This window comes from Cajanus cajan, chromosome 5 (genome assembly GCF_000230855.2).
Source record: "Cajanus cajan strain Asha chromosome 5, NIPB_CcT2T_4, whole genome shotgun sequence".
Lineage (NCBI taxonomy): Eukaryota > Viridiplantae > Streptophyta > Magnoliopsida > Fabales > Fabaceae > Cajanus > Cajanus cajan.
The window spans coordinates 61,632,735-61,651,941 of NC_138521.1; the positions used below are offsets into that span (position 1 = coordinate 61,632,735).

Consider the following 19,207-nt stretch of genomic DNA (forward strand, 5'->3'; position numbering starts at 1 on the left):
GCTAAAAATGAGAATTGATAAAAATAAAAAATAAAAAAAGATTAAAAACATAATTAAGCTTAGAAAACACGAATGGTCTCCTTAAGTAAAAATTTTCTTTTAATTAAACTTTTTTTATTACAAGATTTGGACCTAATATCTTATTTATTTATACGTATAATTTTTTATAAATATTATTTATATATAATAAGTATTCATTATGTACAATACACGAACTAAAATACTAGTAATCCATAAAAACACTTTCATTTAAGAAAATTATTTTTATATTCAAATTAATGGAGAACTGGCGAATTTAAAAGAAAAATATTAAAACACTAAGACATTATTTAACAAAATTATATCGAATAAAAAAAATGAACATATAAATATGGGTAGTATAGGAATTACATAAATAAAAATTATTTATTTTCTCGTGTAAGTTCAATTTGATTTTGAACTGATTTTTTATTTAAAATTAAGATTTGACCAAATTTAATAAAATCTTATTTTTGACTACTTAATTTTTTATTTGAATTTTCTATTTACATTGAACTAGGGCTTTTTACCTTCACGTTTATAAGAAAAAAAATCAAGAAAAATTGAATTAAATTTTCTTATAAATTAAAATTGACTTCTGTACATTAAATTTCAATAAAAATTAACATACATAAAATAATTTTAAATTATAATTTTATTTTATTTTATTCTCCTAGAAGTAATTTCATATTAATTTATTCCGAACATGATTATTAATTCATAATACCCTGTCACCCTACCTACCTACTATCCACGCTGGACATGGATGAGTATTTGCTTGCCATCACCTAATTTTTGGGCTCTAAACACAACGGGTAAAAAGAGAAACATTACCCCCCAATGAACATTACAAACTAGGGGCATAATTGCTGTGACACTTTAAATTGTTGTAAGCTCATCCTAAATTCTTAATGATCTAACATGTTGAGTGACTACGTGAATTCAAAAATCAAAACTTTTCACAAACTAATGCAAAAACAATGTCCCACAAAAAAAAATGAGGGGAAAATAATATTTGTCAATGATTTTCATTCCTTGAAGTCATTTTTGTCATCAAGAGGAATTGGTCTGTTCCTCCAAAACACAGCAAGAGCACTCCCACCAAGCTACAAGAAAACAGTGAAAAATAGTCATCAATAAGAGATCTGTAAATCCTTTTACAAGGAATGAACAAAACAAAACAGTTTTAAGAGCAGGAGAAATATCCTATCTTACAGCCATGCAGACAACACTAACAGCAGAAGGAACAGCTACTAGGGGGTTTTTAAAGTGCTTCTGAGCAAGAAAAAATCCAAGTGCAGAGCTCTGTTGATTAAAAAAAATGTTAGACAAAATGATGAAGCATAAAACAATACCTGGAGGAGTTACTTGATTTTGATAAGAGAGATCTATGACGCATAGTACAACTTTAAACATCCATTGAGAATACAAACGTGTATCATTGACACAACTCAACCCTTCACTAGAAACACAATTCAGTGTGTTTGGCAACATATCTAATGCCACCGGACGTGAATTGAAAGTAACTATCTATGTAACACGGATTCAAACACGACACATACACAAACTCTGAGGTACAATAAAATTAAAAAAATATAGGATACCTAGACACGACATATATATAATATATAATATAAATAATATGACAAAAAAAATTATATATTAATATAATAATATCTTACTAAATCTAAAAAACAAATTACTTATAAACACTATAATCCATAACAAAACACTTTCGGTTAGTTTCGATTCTACAATTTTAATTCTATTACGTAAAGGTCAAGTAAGGAAAGATAATTGATTCTTTTTCTTGTTTCTATTTTTATCAAGACTTTTTCTTTTTTAAAGAATCTCAAATCCTCCCTTCTTTGTTTTTGCTTTTATCAAGATTTAAAAAAAAAAAATCTCAAATCTACTCATCAGAGAGAGTTGGACCACACACTTCAAGATGAAGATGTGTCCGTTTTGCAAGTGTCCGCGATGAAGACGTATTTTGTGGCACATCCGCCATCATGTACGCTCCAGAAAAGTGTCTGCCACCGTGTCCCACTTTTTCCATAAAAATTAACGTGATTCTTGCTTGAATATGGATCTTGGAAGTGTATCAAAACATGTCCTCGATGTCATCTCATATTATTAATCTATAGATTTGATATCATCATGAGTTTTTTTTCTCTCCTTGATCACTATACTTCTTCAAGCTTTGAAAATTCACACGTGTGCTTTAATGTCCATTTTCTAAATTGATACATAATTAACAAAAGCAACACGCGTATGGAGAAGTGGAAAGATTCATAAATCTTTCAGATGCGAGAAATGTTCTCAACCCAGATAAACAATTTAAGAGAACAATGAGGTATATAGAGGTATGATGAACAGGTTTACCTGCATCCCACACTCTATAGATATAGTGCGTGATGTGGACTCGCCAAATGATATTCTTGAAACCCAATAACCAAGAGCAAATGCAGCAGCATGTAGGAAAACAACTGGCAATACTAATTGTGCTCCTTGAGCTTTTATTACATCTGAAACTAGCCCAATCTGAAAAGTTAATACACGTCAATTTTCCATGCAAAGCAAGAACAACCAATGGTAATTTACAAAGGAAAAAACTGCTAGCTATCAGAAAATACTGTTGGTGAACTTCATCTTCTAGAAATTAGTCGACTTACTGAGATTGCACAGAGCAGAGTGCTCAAAATGACTCCTATCAAAGGAGTAACAGTGATTATCTTTGTAGTGAACTTGGGAAAAAATTCATTTGCCAAAACTGCCAGATAAAGCAAAGACTTAAAAAATCATCCTAACCTTCAAAAGTGAGAGTATAAACTAGTAAAGACATGCTATAAACCAACCAACTCACATATAACTTGAAAGATTCATCTCTTACCTCCCACAATCGTTGGGACAAAGACAACCTGAAAGGTACTAAGAGCCAAACCCTGCAAAAGGGAAGGAATAACAACTTCACTCCACGAGTGAAAATAATAAATACAAGAAATGATGAGAAAAATCCCAGCAGAGACCGAAAAATGCTGAAAATGTAACAAAGAAAGACAAGGTATCCTATTCAGAATCCAACATCTATATTCACTTCTTCACTCGATTAGGAAGGAGAAAGTGTGAATTGTATTGTCAAGTGCCAACTTTGCTTTATTTTCGTAATTATTAGGAAGTAGGTATTATATAATTTAAATGAAGAGCTTTTTTTTTTCCAAATCCCTTTCATGTCTAAATATTGGCAAGCAACAACTTACAACAGCATCAACTGGAACGAGCTGACCAGCAAGAAGCTTTGTAAGGAGCGGGGTCATTATAATAGCTCCAATAGTTGAACACCTGTAGAACAGTAAATAACATCTTTAGAATCTCTGAAGCCTAACTTTTAAAAATGAAGGTTCTCTTAATCAACAGCATTACTATACACACATAACCACATTGCTGCTAAAAATACACAATGAAAAAAGCCAAAATAATTTCTTCTAAGCATAATATGACACAATTGCACATTGCTTTTGAATCATTCAGCTCAATCTGTTTAAAGAGGATATTTATTTACATCGAATTGTTTTGCATTCAGAGATGTCAGCGTCCATGTTCTTCTGGTTTAAAAATGTATTTTAACCTTGAAATGCAAAAAAATTGAACAATCAAGAGGTTCTAATTACAGACATATTAATTCAAATTCTTCCATTTCTCCTTTCAAGTGATAAGAAGCACACGTTTTGGAAGAAATTTCTACAAGGATTAGAAACTTGCTTTTTAGAGTGCAGGTAATGATGGATATGATAATTAGCATTGCTGACTTCAATGCATTCGTTAATTTTATATTACTTATATGATACCAATCTTTAACCAAATAAAAAACTGATTTTGCAATTCAAAATGACAAAATTTACAGATTGGATGAGAGACAGGAGCCAAAACAATGTGTTTTACAAATCTACGTAGTGAGCAAGAATATAAATTACAGAAATCACCAATATTTAATAAAATAAACTGTAGCTATGAGCAGAAGTAAAAATATTTTAAGTGTAGAAAATAAAATACAAAAGCAAACAAACAAGGGAATGCATGTTAAACATACGTTGTCAAAAGAACAGAGAGTGCAACATTTCCCTTGGATAAGAATGTTGCAACATTTGATGCCTGACCTCCAGGACAACACGAAAGCAGAATAAGACCAGTTGCAAGAGGAGCCGAAAGTTTTAGAGTCTGGGAATCAGAGATTGATGTTAGAAAATTATGCATGATACACATTCTGATGAGTTATGGTGCATAATACACTAACTAGTAAAAGTACAAGATAAATTACCAAGCTTACAAATTTTGGGATCCAATTAAGAAAGCAAATTTTTTTTTAGTAGGATAAACAAGAACAGGACTAAAGTAAAAAGATGTGACAAAACAACAATAGGCATTGAACTACAGTCTCTTCAACCGGTAATCAAAACATGTCAGTGCAGATCACAAAATTGGCCTAAATAAATAGATAGCTATACCCATATCCATGGAAATTACAAATGTCTTCATGACCATGGTTATCAATCTCGAGTGATAACTCATAATAACTACCGATTTTACAAGATTGGTCAGTCCTACCTATGCAACTCGGAAGTAAACTCATTTTTTAGCAATCTCAAGCAATTTCGTGTAATCTCGAGCAATCTCACCCCCTCTATTGCTAAAAGTAAAAATTGGTCTTTTCTTAGTTTTTTATTTGTTGTTTTAAGAACTTGTATCTTGTGTGAAATTTTACATGATTTGCTACTAAACATTGCTACTTTAATATTGTAATTTGCTATTTTATTTTAATATTGAGTTGAAATGTTGAGTTATTATGTTATTTATAAGTATTATAACATTTTTTATATTAAGTAAACTCTTACGATTCGAGTTTATGGGACATCAATGAAATTATGTAAATTCTCGAAATTGACAACCTTGTTCGTGACTATCATTTGATCTTATACCTTCATAAGGATAATAAATTGAAAGGGAAGCCCTGGTAATCACATAAATAAAATTCTTATTTGTATGAATATGTGGCCCAAAATTATCTGCCACTATTAGCTAGGTTCCATGTCATTCTCCTTCAAACTTCAAAGATATTAAATCTGCAATTCATACCAAAAAAAAAAAAAAAAAAAAAAACTTGACATCAAGAAGTACCATACCTCGTTTACATTAAGCTCCATGGCACCTGTATTTTTATTTAAAATTCAATTTTTTTCTTAGTTTGGAAATTTAATCCTGCCACGGAATACTCCACTATAATTGGTATGAATAACCTTGTCAAAGATATAGAATAACTTGGAAATATAGCATAGATTTTGCTCAGCTTATTATTGGTGAAGACAGAATTAAGAGACAAAATGAAACAACCAACAAGTGACCAATATCATCATTTTCATTTTAACAGAAAGATCTCTTTAATTCTTTGATCAAACAAGCACTAATCAAAAGATACATATAAAATGTAGAAATTACTATAAATATAGTGAGGTGTAAAATACTCAAATAATAGTTACCATTGACATAATGGTTTTGACAACAAGCTTAGGAGGCAATATTAAAATAAGAGGACATAACTCATTTCAAGAACTGATCTGAATGAATCAAAGAGACAGTAAACCATGGAAGTGCAAAGGTAATAACAAAAAATACCATTACAATGGTGAAGCCTAGCAAGGGTTTAATTAAATATTGTGCAAGAAAACCTACACCCACCTGCAAAAACAAAATCAATTATATTTAAAAGGAGAAACAAACAAACAAACAAAAATTCCTTTAAATATCAGTTATTGTCCCTTACAGTCCATGGATTTCGCAGACACCGTCTGAAATCCTCAAATGTCAATGTCAAGCCCATACAAAGCATGAGGAAACCCAAGCCAAGAGTAAAAAGATCTTTCTCCAACCAAGTTACCTGGAATAGAGCCATAACTTCACTGCAGTTAATCAACATATTTCCACTCAACCATGTACGTAGCTGAAAAATTCAGAGTAATTACAGCAGTTGGCTTGTAAATTCCGATGATGGCCCCCAAGATGACCTGCCCATGTAAGTTAGCAAACTTTCAAACTACAGACCAGGTAAGAACTTTGGAAATTTTGAGAAACTGTGTTGAAGAAGAAATGGACTGACCCACACAGGAAAAAGAGTGGTTAAGGTTTCAATCACTTTCTCATACTGGCTCAGCTCCCCAGCACTTTCAGGGATGTCTCCAGAAATGTCTGTTGTAGCCTTGCACAATATTTGAGAGTTCCTAAACATAGCAATAAAGAAGTGATTAGCACTTTAAATTAAGAATCTGAAAGCTGATGTTCAAGCAGCAGAAAATAGATTAAAAAAAAAAAATTGCCAATCAGTACCTAACCAAAAAACAGGACAATTTAAAGTTATGGAAGCACTGTCATCAAGTGGTTGTTAGTTTTCATTCCATTTTCTCTTTGTTTCTCACATTCTCATTTTAGCTCAGGAATGCAGAAATGGACATAGTGCTATCAAGCAGTTGACGTTTTCTTCCCCCCCCCCCCTCTCTAAGTGGAAAAGAAGGGAAGGAATACACTTTAATCATGAAGAGCATTAGTTCAATTATAGCTCAGCTAAGAAGAAAACCAGAAACATAGCAAGCTTTGGTATAATTTACGAAAGAATATATCACTCTACCATAATTCTTATGCTTGAGGACATAAAGAGTATACTTAAATTCCAGACCTGGAAGATACGTTTATAATTAATTAAAAATAAGAGAGAGAGATTACATAGGTTGAGAATGAGAAGAAACAACCCAACCCATCGGATGCTGCTTACATGTAATTAATCATTAGCAAATAGTTACTCCAATCCAACACTCATCAATAAAAACAACTTGTGGAAATGTGAAAGAGGCCTTGATTATTATTATTTTTTTAAAACCATTTCTTCATGAAGATTGTAGTTTCATCACTCACTGCTAATACTTCCTGTAGGTTTATTTTCTTTAAAACAACAGGTAATCAAGATTTACCAGCCTTTATCCACATTAAGATCTTGTACATTCCTCTACAAAACACTTTGTTCTGAGCTCTAGTAACTTAGTGCTGTCATGTAAGTAAATAACTTGCAAATCCAATGGAGAGTACATGGGAAAAACATTGACCATCTTACTCAATATAAAGCCAGTAAATGACAACCCTCAGTTTACTGTCTATAACACAGGAATTAAGAGTCTCAAACAATCAATGTGACTCATATTATTTTTAGGAAAGAAATCTAATATACCTACATTTTCATTACAAGAAGTCTAGTATGCCTTTAATTGATTGGATATCATTGCCCGCTGAAAAGCAGGATATCAAGAAAAGCATCACCACAATATTTTTTTATTTAACAACTGGCTACAGTTTCCACTCACTGTGATGTTTAGACTTTTCCAGTTTTCCTCTTTTCCCCGCTCCCTCATTTTGAAATAGAAGAATCGAGAACTCTTTGCCTAAGGCACTAATCTTTACTTACAAATAAATACAATAAATAATTCAATACGTGTGGAAGAACAGAATAGGCCTTTATACAAAAGCTTAACAATTTTCCACCTTCCCTAAACTCGTGATTGCAAAACTTCATCTACACAATAATGACAAACAAAAGCTCCCCTAACCACTCTCAGATAATAGCTGTAAAGTTTCACGCTTTTGCAAATTATATAGATGTCAGCCAAACAGGTTCTTAATTCTAACACACAGGGGGCCTACTTATCTGGCTTCTCTGGGAAGAACTTCAATTTCATCATAGCCCAAGTAATTTAGCAGTATAACAAAATTAGACATCCCTTTTAGACATGTGGCAACTAGTCAGTCCTATGGCTTCAATTTTGAATCATGTGAATTCCATAAACATATACCAACTTTTGAATCACAGGGATTTCAAAAAATTACCTCCTAGAAGCTTCAAGGTTTAAGCGACGTTCTAAAACAGCAACAACTGGACCCCGCAACTCGCTTCGAATTGCACAGCTTGTTCCACTCTGAGGCAGATAAAAGTGGCCTTTCACTTCTATAAAGAGAAACAATAATACGAAAGTTATCAACAAGGGAATGAAAGAAACAAAAAGGCAGCGAAAGAAGCATACCCAGATGGGAATTATGAAGCTTCCGCGAAATGGGAGTGCGAAAGGTTGGGTTAAGTAGCGCATCATACACCCCAACTCTATGGTCTCTGAAAATGATGGTAGAAATGGAAGGCATGGTTTGGATGCAACAGTGTGTGTGGCAGTTTGGAACTTGGGAATTTACTCCGATGTCGTGGAAACCAATGGCAATGGATATGATATCACAAGCATCAAGCATGCCTTGCCTTGCCTCATCCCTATTTATTGTGCCCCTTCGAATTTCAAGTTAAATTTGCGACTCTTATAGTTTAGCTAGAGCTAGGGATGACAAGTTGAGTCCACAGGAAACGCGAGAAACCCAGGTCTTTTGTTGTCTCCAGTGACCATGTCTTTTTGTAAAAGGGTGTCACACATAAAATAAAAGAGATATGGAAAAAGTTCATCATAACATAACACTCAAATACCTTGCACCTAACATCTATTCAAACCAATGGTTAATTAAATTTATGAATATGATTAATTTTATTTTATAAATGGTTATTATTAGTAAGGAATTTAATTATGTATAATTCTTGTTAAGCACTAGTGTATTAAAGACACTCCTTATCTATCTTTATTTTTATAAAAATAAAATAAAGGTGAGTATTAACAATAATAAGAGTGTGTGATTAATTTTTGAAAAACTAGTTGAGAAATAAAGAGTAGTTTGAGAGGAAATATATGAATAGGATTGTCATTGCTGATGGTTGAGAAATAAAGAAATAAAGTAACCCTAAATGGAATATTTTTTTTTTTATTAATAGTATGAATTTATGAGATTAAAATAAAAATATTATTAGATATTCCAATAATTTATTGTCACTATTAATGAAAAGATAATTAATCACTATTAAATGTTTTAATAGTTTGACATTTAAATTAATCAAAATTGTATATAATTATATTTAATTATAATTTATGAGATAAACTTATTAATCATATTTAAACATATAATTAACTATGAGTGAAATCAATATTTTGATAATAATATTAATTACATGAATGACAAAGTTAATCATATTTAAATATTTCAAAAATTTCATAATAATTTTTTAATTGTATATAACTAGTATGTTAACATGTATGGTTTACAAGATATATTTTTATTTTATATAACTAAAATTTATAATAAATATATAGATTATATTATAATTAAAATTCATAATAAATTAATATATATATATATATATATTATTTTATATGTATGATAAATAAGTTATATTGTAATATAAGATTATTGTTAATTAAGATAATTCTTAAAAATATTAAAATTTAACTTAAAAATAAAAATATACTAAAATGGATTTAAAAAAATTAATAAAAATCTCTAAAATCAGTCTGTCTAAGAATAATAGTTAAATAATTATTAAATAAATATCTCCTAAAAATATTTTTTTTAAAATTATTTTAAATTATCTATATTATTAATAAAGAAGATATTTCTTTTGATGTTCAAACTTTTGAATTATTTTATTCTTATAACTTTTACATTATATCTCATTTGCATTTTATAACTACTTAAAAACCGTATTATATTATTAATTATTAATTATTAATTAAATTTTTTTATTTATTTAAAAGTACACAAAGATAAAAAAAAAATTCACTAATATGTATAAAGAGGTTATATTAATTATTTTTAATCACATAAAATAAATCATATTTATACATGGTTAATAAAATAAACCATATTTATATATGTGTGTGCTTGATGGACGTTAAGTGGAAAAAAAATTTACGTACGATCATCGAGACTCAAGAAATAAGTTGTATATAAACTTAGAATTGGCACCCATGTATGATGTAATACAATGTAAATATCTCTGAATTATTTTAATATTTTACTTTTTATTTTATTAAATTATTCTTATTATTAAAACAATTATTTACTATATGTAGCTTTTAATTCATTTTTTATTTTATAGTTGTTTGAAGATTAAAATATTAACATATACAATTTTAGATATTATAAATATTAATAAAAAAAATTATTATTATTATTTTAAATATGATTCTGATATTTTAAATATATATGATAATATTATTTTAAGTTTATTAAAATAAAAATATCTTTCCAATATGTATAATTTGAAATTTTAATATTATTTTGATCTTAATTAATTTTAATTTTATTTTAAGTTATGAAATTTTAATTGATACAATAACTTGATGTATTTTGATTTAAATATTTTTATATTTTTGCTTGATAATTTAGAAAACTTTATACCTTTAAGTAATATTTCAAAATTCAAGCTTATATAATATTAATATTATAATAATACTATTATCATATGTGATTTTTTATTATGTTTTTCTCTTTTAATAATATTGTTTCAGCTGTTTTATATTTAAGATTATTAGTGTTATTTTTAATATTATAGGATCGAACTCTAGTAATTTCTACTCTTCTTTAACCATATTTATCCTTTTATTATTACGTGTGATATAATAATTTTCATCATGTAATTAATGTATGAAGTTTTATCACTCAATTTTAAGCAATGCAACGAGACGAGGCAAACTTGCGAAGTAATAAAAAAAATACACACAAGAAAGGAGGAATTGAATTGTATACATATGTGTACTATCCGTACTGCAAGGCCGAGCTCCCAGCTCGGCATCGCAGCGCATGACGACCTCGGATACACGCTACGTGACGTCAGCTCGTCACTTAACCAAATCATAACTGATCTGAGGAGATCTCGGTCCAGACGAGATCTGCTATCTAATCAGATCACAATTGATCTCAGGCCCAAGGCCCAACACAACCCTAATTCACACTAAGGTACGTGCATTACTTATACGAGACTCATACTCATACAAATCCTAACTTTAGCATCGGAGTCTCTTTTGCAGGTACCACCCCCATCTTGAAGCATCAAGCGTACCAGCGAAGGAGGCTCACCAATCTTACTCGGAGGATCATCTCTACAGCAGATTTCCGGTAAGAACATTTGGCGCCCACCGTGGGGCCGATCAAGACAGCTCTTATCGGCCACGCTTATGGTATTCACCAGAAGTCATAGCAGACGCGCAACAGACGACGTAGATCACTCAACTACCATGGACAACAAAGCCACATTGAGGAGACTGATCGACCAGGTCGAACAGATGCGGCAGCAGCACGACGCCGACCTGCGAAACATGCGTGCCCATCACGAAACCGACCTAGCGGCGATGCGAACCGCCAATGAAGCTGATCTAGCGGCGCTACGCGCTGAAAACGAGCGGATTCGCGCCCAGCTCCCTTGACGCCCCTCTGATCATCCTCCTGAGGCGAGCAACCTCCACGAGGAAGAAGGGAACTCGGTCTCTCAGGCCCCAGACTGCGACTAGGGCACCGACTCCACGACCTGCCGCGCATCGGTCTCACGTTCCGACGAACATGTCGGCCCATGAAGTCAGCAAAGCCCCAACTCATGTCACAGGGGGTCAGGCAACCTTCCGCCGTCATCCCTTTGTGGACGGCATCATGGAGAAACCACTCCCTCAGGGGTGGAAGCCTCTCCACCTCGATCGCTATGATGGCACGACGGACCCCGATGAGCACATCGACCTGTATACAACACAGGTGAACCTTTACACTAACGATGATGCTATTTTATGTAGGGTTTTTCCGACCTCACGGTCGCGCTCAACTGGTACACCCAGCTTCCTGCTAAATCAATCGACAGCTTCAACACTCTGGTCAGGCGATTCACAGTGCATTATGCAACGAGCCGACCTCACCACATCACTTCGACTGCCCTAGCCAGCCTCAGACAGAACGACGACGAGCCACTTCGGGCGTTCATGGAGCGATTCGCGGCCACCTCGGTGAAGATTAGAAATCTGAACCCCGAAATCGACCTGCATGCCATGCTCATGGCACTCAAGCCCGGGCCCTTCGTCAACAGCCTATGTCGTGAGGCTCCTCACGATATGGACGAGCTTCGTGCCCGAGCAGCGGGCTACATCCATATGGAGGAACACTCCACTTTCCGTGACCAGGTTCGTGGCAAAGGACCAATGAAGCCAGAACAGGACCACAAAGACAAAGTCAAGGTCAACAACGATAGCCAGTTCAAGAAGTCGGCTAGGGCAAACAGAGGGGGAAGATATGACATCTACACTCCCCTGAATGCGCCCCGCGTACACATACTGAGGCCAGCAACAATAACCTGCTCATTCTGCCATCACCAGGTCACACCCCCAACAATGCCGACAAATCCAAGCACTGTCGGTATCACAGAAATCACGATCACACCACCGAGGAGTGCCGCTCACTACGGGACTGTATTGAAGAACTCATCCAGGCGGGCCACCTCGGCCAATATGTCTAGCGACAACAGGGTCACCGAGGATGCTATGGTGGACGAGGACGAGGCAGAGGCCGTGGTTCAGGAGCTCGCACGGACCAACCTTCTGGCTCTCAGCAGCATGCCAGCGGAGCAGTGCAAGCTGAGATAAGCCAAGAAACAGGACCAGCTCCCCTACGGGGAGTTATCAATACAATTGTCGGTGGCTTTGCAGGGGGAGGTGCCACCCGCTCAGCCCGGAAGAGACACCTACGCAATATCAACATTGTCAATTTCGCTACCTCGGCTTCGCACCAAAGTTCGCCACCGATCACCTTCATCGATAACGACTATGTCGGCGTCAGTCCCAACCAGGATGATCCCATGGTCATAGTCGTGGAGGTAGCCAATTGGGAGGTGCAAAAGACACTGATAGACCAAGGGAGCTCGACAGATGTCTTTTATTGGCCGACCTTCCTCAGGTTAGACATCCCCCACTCTCTCATCCAACCTCACACAGAACCCCTAGTCAGTTTTGTAGGAGAGCGAGTGCACACTCGGGGATACGTGGACCTGCTAACCACATTCAGAATCTCTCCGGACACAAGGAGAATCATGGTCCGATACCTCCTTGTAGAAGCTAATACCTCCTATAACATCATCATTGGGAGACCCACGTTAAATCAGCTTGGAGCAGTGGTGTCCACTCCACACCTCACTATGAAGTTCCCGGGAAATGACGGTAAAATCATCTCCGTCAAAGCAAATCAGAAGACAGCTCGACAGTGCTACGCCGAGAGTCTGAAGATCTCTTCGTCCAGCGAGCCAAGCAAGAAGGATCCTCCCACCGTGGCTCACATCACCCACGTGGAAATCGCCGATCTCGACCCGAGGTCCGATCCCCATGAGGAGCGGCCGAGCCCCATTGACGAGCTGGATGACCTCCAGATAGGGAAACTTCCCGGGCAGTGCACAAAAATCAGCAGGCAGCTGAGCCTGGAATTACGGCAGCAACTCGAAGCTGAGATCCTCCAGAACGCCGACCTCTTCGCCTGGTCCAGCGCCGACATGCCAGGTATAGACGCTGACTTCATCTGTCACAGGTTAGCAATACACAAGGAGGCAAGGCCAGTGGCCCAGAGGAAGAGGAAGGTCGACGGTGAAAGGCGGGAGGCCATCATCACCGAGACACAAAAATTGCTGAACATTGGCTTCATCCGTGATGTTAGATACACCACATGGTTGGCAAATGTGGTCCTGATCAAGAAGAGCTCGGAGAAGTGGCGCATGTGCGTCGACTACACCGACTTGAACAAAGCATGCCCCAAGGACTCGTACCCTTTGTCGAGCATTGACAGGCTAGTCGACGGAGCGTCAGGGCACGCCCTCCTCAGTTTCCTTGACGCCTACTCCGGGTACAACTAGATAATGATGTACCCGCCTGACGAGGTCCATACATCCTTTATTACCGACCACGCCAACTATTGCTACTGGGTGATGCCCTTTGGCCTCAAAAACGCGGGAGCAACCTACCAGCGGCTGATGGATAAGGTTTTCCACCACCAGATCGGGCAGAACATGGAGGTCTACGTCGATGACATGGTAGTCAAGACCACCTCGGTAACAAATCATGCCACCGACCTCGCCGAGGTGTTTGCTCAGATCAGGAGGCACAACATGCGCCTCAATCCGGAGAAGTGCATCTTCGACGTCCAGGGAGGCAAGTTCCTCGATTTCATGATCACCAACAGAGGAATTGAGGTCAATCCCGAGAAGTGTAAAGCAATCATCCAGATGCAAAGTCCACAAACAGTGAAGGAGGTCCAACGCCTGGCCAGACAGTTGGTCTCACTGTCCCGTTTCATCCCCAGACTTGCGGAAAAGGCAGGGCCGATCTTTACTCTGCTACGGAAGCCACAAAACTTTCAATGGACGAATCAATGCGAAGAAGCTTTCCGAAGCTTCAAAACCTTCCTCACGACTCCGCCAATCCTACAGAGGCCGGATCACAAAGCCGACCTCCTCCTCTACTTGGCCGTGGCAGAAAGCGCTATCAGCGCAGTAATAGTACAAGAACACCAGAAAGTGCAGACCCCGATCTACTTCATCAGCCGAGTCCTCCAAGACGCGGAAAAGCGGTACCAAATGATCGAAAAACTGGCACTAGCACTTGTCACCGCAGCCCGGCGTCTCCGACCCTACTTCTAGAGTCACCAGGTGGTAGTCAAAACCGACTACCCCATCAAGCAAATTCTGAGAAAGCCCGAGCTCCCCGGACGAATGATTGCGTGGTCAGTAGAATTATCTGAGTTCGGTATCCAATACGAAAGTCGCGGACCTCTGAAAGCTCAATGCCTAGTCGACTTCGTAGCCGAGCTAACACCTACTACTGCCGAGGAGCCCCGGGTATGGACTTTACACGTTGACGGGTCCTCCAACTCTAAAGGTGGTGGTGCAGGTATCTTTTTCGAAGGGCCAAACCAAGTCACTTTGGAGCAATCCCTCAAGTTTAGCTTCAAGGTGACCAACAACCAGGCGGAGTATGAGGCACTTCTCGTAGGAATGAGGCTAGCCCGCGACCTCGGAGCCCGAAGAGTGAGTTGTAACAGCGACTCGAAGCTCATGGTGGAATAACTCAGTGGGACGTACCAGGCAAAGGACACTCTCCTACAGCGGTACTTCCACATCGCATCCCACGAGATCTCGTCCTTCGACGAGTTCCCATACAGCATGTGCCGCGAGAACAAAACACACAAGCTGACCTCCTATCGAAGCTCGCCAGCACCAAAAGGCCTAGACAACATCGAACTATCATCCAGGAGACCTTACACTCACCCAGCCTGGACGACAAAGTCATCAACGTCAATGAAAATGAAGACCTGGGATGGATGACAGGCATCTGGGGTTACTTGAAAGAAGGGACCTTGCCCGAAGACAAGGACGAAGCTCGAAAAATGTGGATGAGATCGGCAAAATTCGCCATTGTTGGAGATAAGCTATTCAAACGTGGCGTCTCCGCCCCACTGCTCAAGTGCTTAACGGCGCCTCAGGCAGCCTACGTCGTCGAGGAAATTCACCGGGGCATATGTGGCATGCACTCCAGAGCACGCTCAATGGCGTCCATAGTACTCCGAGCTGGGTACTACTGGCCCACTTTGAAGTCGGATTGCCAAGACTACATACAAAAATGCAAAGAGTGCCAGCAGTTCGGCAACACACACCGGCAACCGCCCGAAGCTCTCCACCATATGATGTCGGCGTGACCTTTCTCCCAGTGGGGGATGAACATCCTCGGGCCATTCCCCCCTGCGAAAGGTCAACTGAAATTCCTCCTGGTGTCAATCGATTACTTCACCAAGTGGATCGAGGCATGCCCACTCGCCAAAATCACTACGGAGAACGTGCAAAGATTCACCTGGAGGAATATCATTTGTAGATTCGGAATCCCTCATACCCTCGTTACTGACAATGGCCGACAATTCATTGCACAGGGATTCGAGGACTTCCTCCGCGAGCTCGGTATCAAACATCTTCCGACCTCGGTGGAACACTCCCAAACCAATGGCCATGCTGAAGCAGCCAACAAAGTCATCCTCCGGGAACTCAAAAAGTAGCTGGGGAACGCCAAAGGACAGTGGCCCGACGAACTTCCCAGCATCCTCTGGGCATATCATTGCACTCCCTAGTCAATCACGCAAGAAACGCCTTACAGGCTAACTTACGGAACTGACGCAATGATCCCAGTGGAAGTCGGAGAGACATCCCACCGACGTCAAGTTTTCAATAGCGAGCAGAACGCTCAAGAGTTGGCAGCCGACCTCGACTTGGTTGACGATCTTAGAGATGAAGCTCAAATCCACGAAGAAGCCTGCAAGCTCTAAGCTTCCCGACGGTACAACAACGAGTGCGACCTCGCTCTTTCCGAGTTGGCGACTTGGTGTGGCGATTACTAGGCGAAGCACGGAAAGACACGTCAGATGGAAAACTTGCACCCACTTGGGGTGGCCTTTTCCGAGTTACAGAAGACTTGGAAAATGGAGCGTATAGACTGGAAGAACTCAACGGGAAGCCTATATCGCGAACTTGGAATGCTACGCATCTCAAGTTTTATTTCAGTTGAACTTTGTACGAATGAGCTGTGCACTCTTTTCCCGCCTCAGTCTTTTGTCCCAAAAAACAGAAAAATGGGTTTTGGCTGAGAGGGTTTTTAACGAGGCACAATTACATAATCAATAAAATGACTCATTCTGTTCAACTCACATTCTCTTTGCATTATTTTATGTTTTACGCTAAATAGAGGTCGAGTTCGAACCAACTTATTTCGCTCTCACTTAAGGTCGAGTTCGAACCTTCACAAAAATAGTTTAACGAAAAATCTGAGGTCGAATTCGAACCTCGGTATGATTAAGGTCGAGTTCGAACCTTCACAAAAAATTACTTAACGAAAAATCTGAGGTCGAATTCGAACCTCGGTATGATTAAGGTCGAGCCCGAACCTTCACAAAAAATTACTTAACAAAAATTTGAGGTCGAATTCGAACCTCGGTATGATTAAGGTCGAGTTCGAACCTTCACAAAAATTACTTAACGAAAAATCTGAGGTCGAATTCGAACCTTGGTATGATAAAGGTCGAGTTCGAACCTTCACAAAAATTATTTAACGAAAAATCTGAGGTCGAATTCGAACCTCGGTATGATTAAGCTCGAGTTCGAACCTTCACAAAAATTACTTAACGAAAAACCTGAGGTCGAGTTCGAACCTCGGTATGATTAAGGTCGAGTTCGAACCTTCACAAAAAATTACTTAACAAAAAATCTGAGGTCGAATTCAAACCTCGGTATGATTAAGGTCGAGTCCGAACCTTCACAAAAAATTACTTAACAAAAATCTGAGGTCGAGTTCGATCTTCAGTATGATCAAGGTCGAGTTCGAACATTCACAAAAAACTACTTAACGAAAAATCGAGGTCGCGTTGGAACCTCGGCATGATTAACTCAAGGTGAAGTATCACCAAGTATAAAAGCATACAACAGACATTGAACGTGTGTCTCAAAACGCGCAAACAACAAAAATCAAGCCTAAACACAAAGGCAAAGAAAAGCGCAAACGTAAATAGACAAAGAAAAATATACATATACAAGCAATGTTTCACAGTTCCACACATGAATTCAAAACAGGAAAATAAAGCAGAAAAAATGTAGCTAAGCTATTACAAAATTGGCCTACACAGAGGCATTCTCGCTGGAGTTGTCCTCGACATCGTCTTCCTTGACAAGCTTCCCGAAACGGATGACTTTCTCCACGTGCATGCCAGAAAGGTCAGATCCTAGCACGAGGAGCCTGGCCTGGCGAGCAGCCTTGAGGAAACCCCTCTTATGCTCAATCAGAACCGAACGCTCGGTCTCCTCAAGCTTCTTCTCCAGCGCCGCCTTCTCCGCCTCCAGCTTCGCGAGGTCCGTCCTCAAGGTGGCAATCTCCTCTTCCCTGCCACCGAGAATGACCTCATCGCAGAGACGCTCCTCAGCCGCCACAACAAGCTCGCCCCTCAGAAAGGTCACTTCGTCCTCTAAAGAGCGAATCCGGCCCCGGGAAGACGTCACCTCATCTTCCAAGCTCCGCACCCGACCTCGGGACGACGCGACGAGCCCCTGCAGCTCGCCCACCTGGGAAGCATAATTCTCATTGGAGCGCAGGGCAATCTCCAACGATTTATGAACCCTGGCGAGATCTGCCTTCGCTGCTTGAAGCTCGGCACCCTGCATCTTCGCCTCGCCAAGGGCGACACTTAACACCTTGTTCTCCTCCTTTAGGACCTTGTTCTCGTCCTTCAGAGGCTAAACTCGGTTCCTCAACCTAACCAGCTCCTCCTGCTGTGCCAGTGGTCCACAATCGCCATAGTTCTCTGCAAAAAAACCTGGGCAGCGTCAAAGCTTTCCACAGGCCCAGCCCCGTCGATCAGTCCCTGGTCATCCGAGGTCAGCGAACCTCGAGGGAAGAACTTCTCGGCGGTCACCCCAGTGCTCCACAGCGAGTTCACGTCGGCCGACGCACTCTCATGGTCCAGTCGCACTTGGGTGAGGCCCTTCCCGGAGCGGTGAGCTATGTACTGGCTCCGGGAAGCCCCTTGCGACGATCCTGACGGTGCTGCGGAGGTGGCAGGCGTGGTTGTAGGGACCTCAAGACTCGGCCCCTTACCGCGCGCCTCAACAGAAGCGGAAACGGGCGTCTCCTGCTCGGCGACAGGGGGATCCACGTCTGGCATCTCCGACCTCAAAGGCACCTGGACCTCAGCAGCGCCCCCTTCCTGCAAAAACCGACCTCATGTCAAGAAACAAGAGACTAACATACAAGATAGAGGGAAAAGCAAAAAGCAAGGTACTCACCTTGGCAGCCTGGGCGACCTGCTCAGCAACCAGGACCTCCACCTCGGCAGCTATCCCTGCCTGTAAAGAGAGACAACACCTCAACAAACCAAGCCAATTCAACATAGAAGATAAATTAAAGCACAAAACACCTACCTTGGAAGAGGGAACAGCTTGCTCAGCAGTCCCTGCAACAGCCACTTGGGGAACCTCCCCAAGCGGAGGGCTCCCAATGAGATCGACTGCATCAGCATCTGCAGCCTAGGAGGTCACCTCCTCCATCCCGCGAGGGGCATAGGTCCCCCCGACCTCTTTCTCGCCCCTCTTTCTTTTTCGGTTGACCTTTAGGGGGGACACCTCCTCCTCCTGAGGCTCGGGAACCTCATGGTCAGCAAGGTTGTAGCGGTGCTTCAG

General features: G+C 39.4%; 2 protein-coding genes across 2 annotated transcripts; one reads left to right on the forward strand and one right to left on the reverse strand.

Annotated features, from left to right (window-relative positions):
- Positions 1 to 834: 834 nt before the first annotated feature.
- On the reverse strand, positions 835 to 8,529 carry BASS2 (Sodium Bile acid symporter family). The gene is made up of 13 exons (XM_020371390.3): positions 8,136 to 8,529; positions 7,942 to 8,059; positions 6,170 to 6,290; positions 6,036 to 6,077; positions 5,837 to 5,950; positions 5,689 to 5,751; positions 4,109 to 4,236; positions 3,279 to 3,360; positions 2,912 to 2,963; positions 2,694 to 2,791; positions 2,404 to 2,562; positions 1,234 to 1,323; positions 835 to 1,124 (listed from the first exon to the last, which is right to left on the reverse strand). The coding sequence occupies exons 1-13, from the start codon at positions 8,350 to 8,352 to the stop codon at positions 1,047 to 1,049; spliced, it is 1,362 nt and encodes a 453-aa protein (XP_020226979.2). The 5' UTR covers positions 8,353 to 8,529; the 3' UTR covers positions 835 to 1,046.
- Positions 8,530 to 11,538: 3,009 nt separating this feature from the next.
- On the forward strand, positions 11,539 to 15,693 carry LOC145958132 (uncharacterized). The gene is made up of 8 exons (XM_083074611.1): positions 11,539 to 11,648; positions 11,828 to 12,527; positions 12,572 to 12,912; positions 13,021 to 13,582; positions 13,660 to 13,719; positions 13,856 to 14,251; positions 14,302 to 14,721; positions 15,070 to 15,693. The coding sequence occupies exons 1-8, from the start codon at positions 11,539 to 11,541 to the stop codon at positions 15,691 to 15,693; spliced, it is 3,213 nt and encodes a 1,070-aa protein (XP_082930737.1).
- The last annotated feature ends 3,514 nt before the right edge of the window (positions 15,694 to 19,207 follow it).

Coding starts and splice junctions, on each gene's coding strand:
- BASS2 (XM_020371390.3), bottom strand. CDS start 8,352: ATGCTTGATGCTTGTGATATCATATCCATTGCCATTGGTTTCCACGAC. Junction 8,060..8,135: donor GCTTCATAATTCCCATCTGG/GTATGCTTCTTT, acceptor TTCTCTTTATAG/AAGTGAAAGGCCACTTTTAT. Junction 2,792..2,911: donor TGTCCCAACGATTGTGGGAG/GTAAGAGATGAA, acceptor TTTATCTGGCAG/TTTTGGCAAATGAATTTTTT.
- LOC145958132 (XM_083074611.1), top strand. CDS start 11,539: ATGTCGGCCCATGAAGTCAGCAAAGCCCCAACTCATGTCACAGGGGGT. Junction 14,252..14,301: donor GTCCACAAACAGTGAAGGAG/GTCCAACGCCTG, acceptor TTTCATCCCCAG/ACTTGCGGAAAAGGCAGGGC. Junction 14,722..15,069: donor CCCGGACGAATGATTGCGTG/GTCAGTAGAATT, acceptor GGAATAACTCAG/TGGGACGTACCAGGCAAAGG.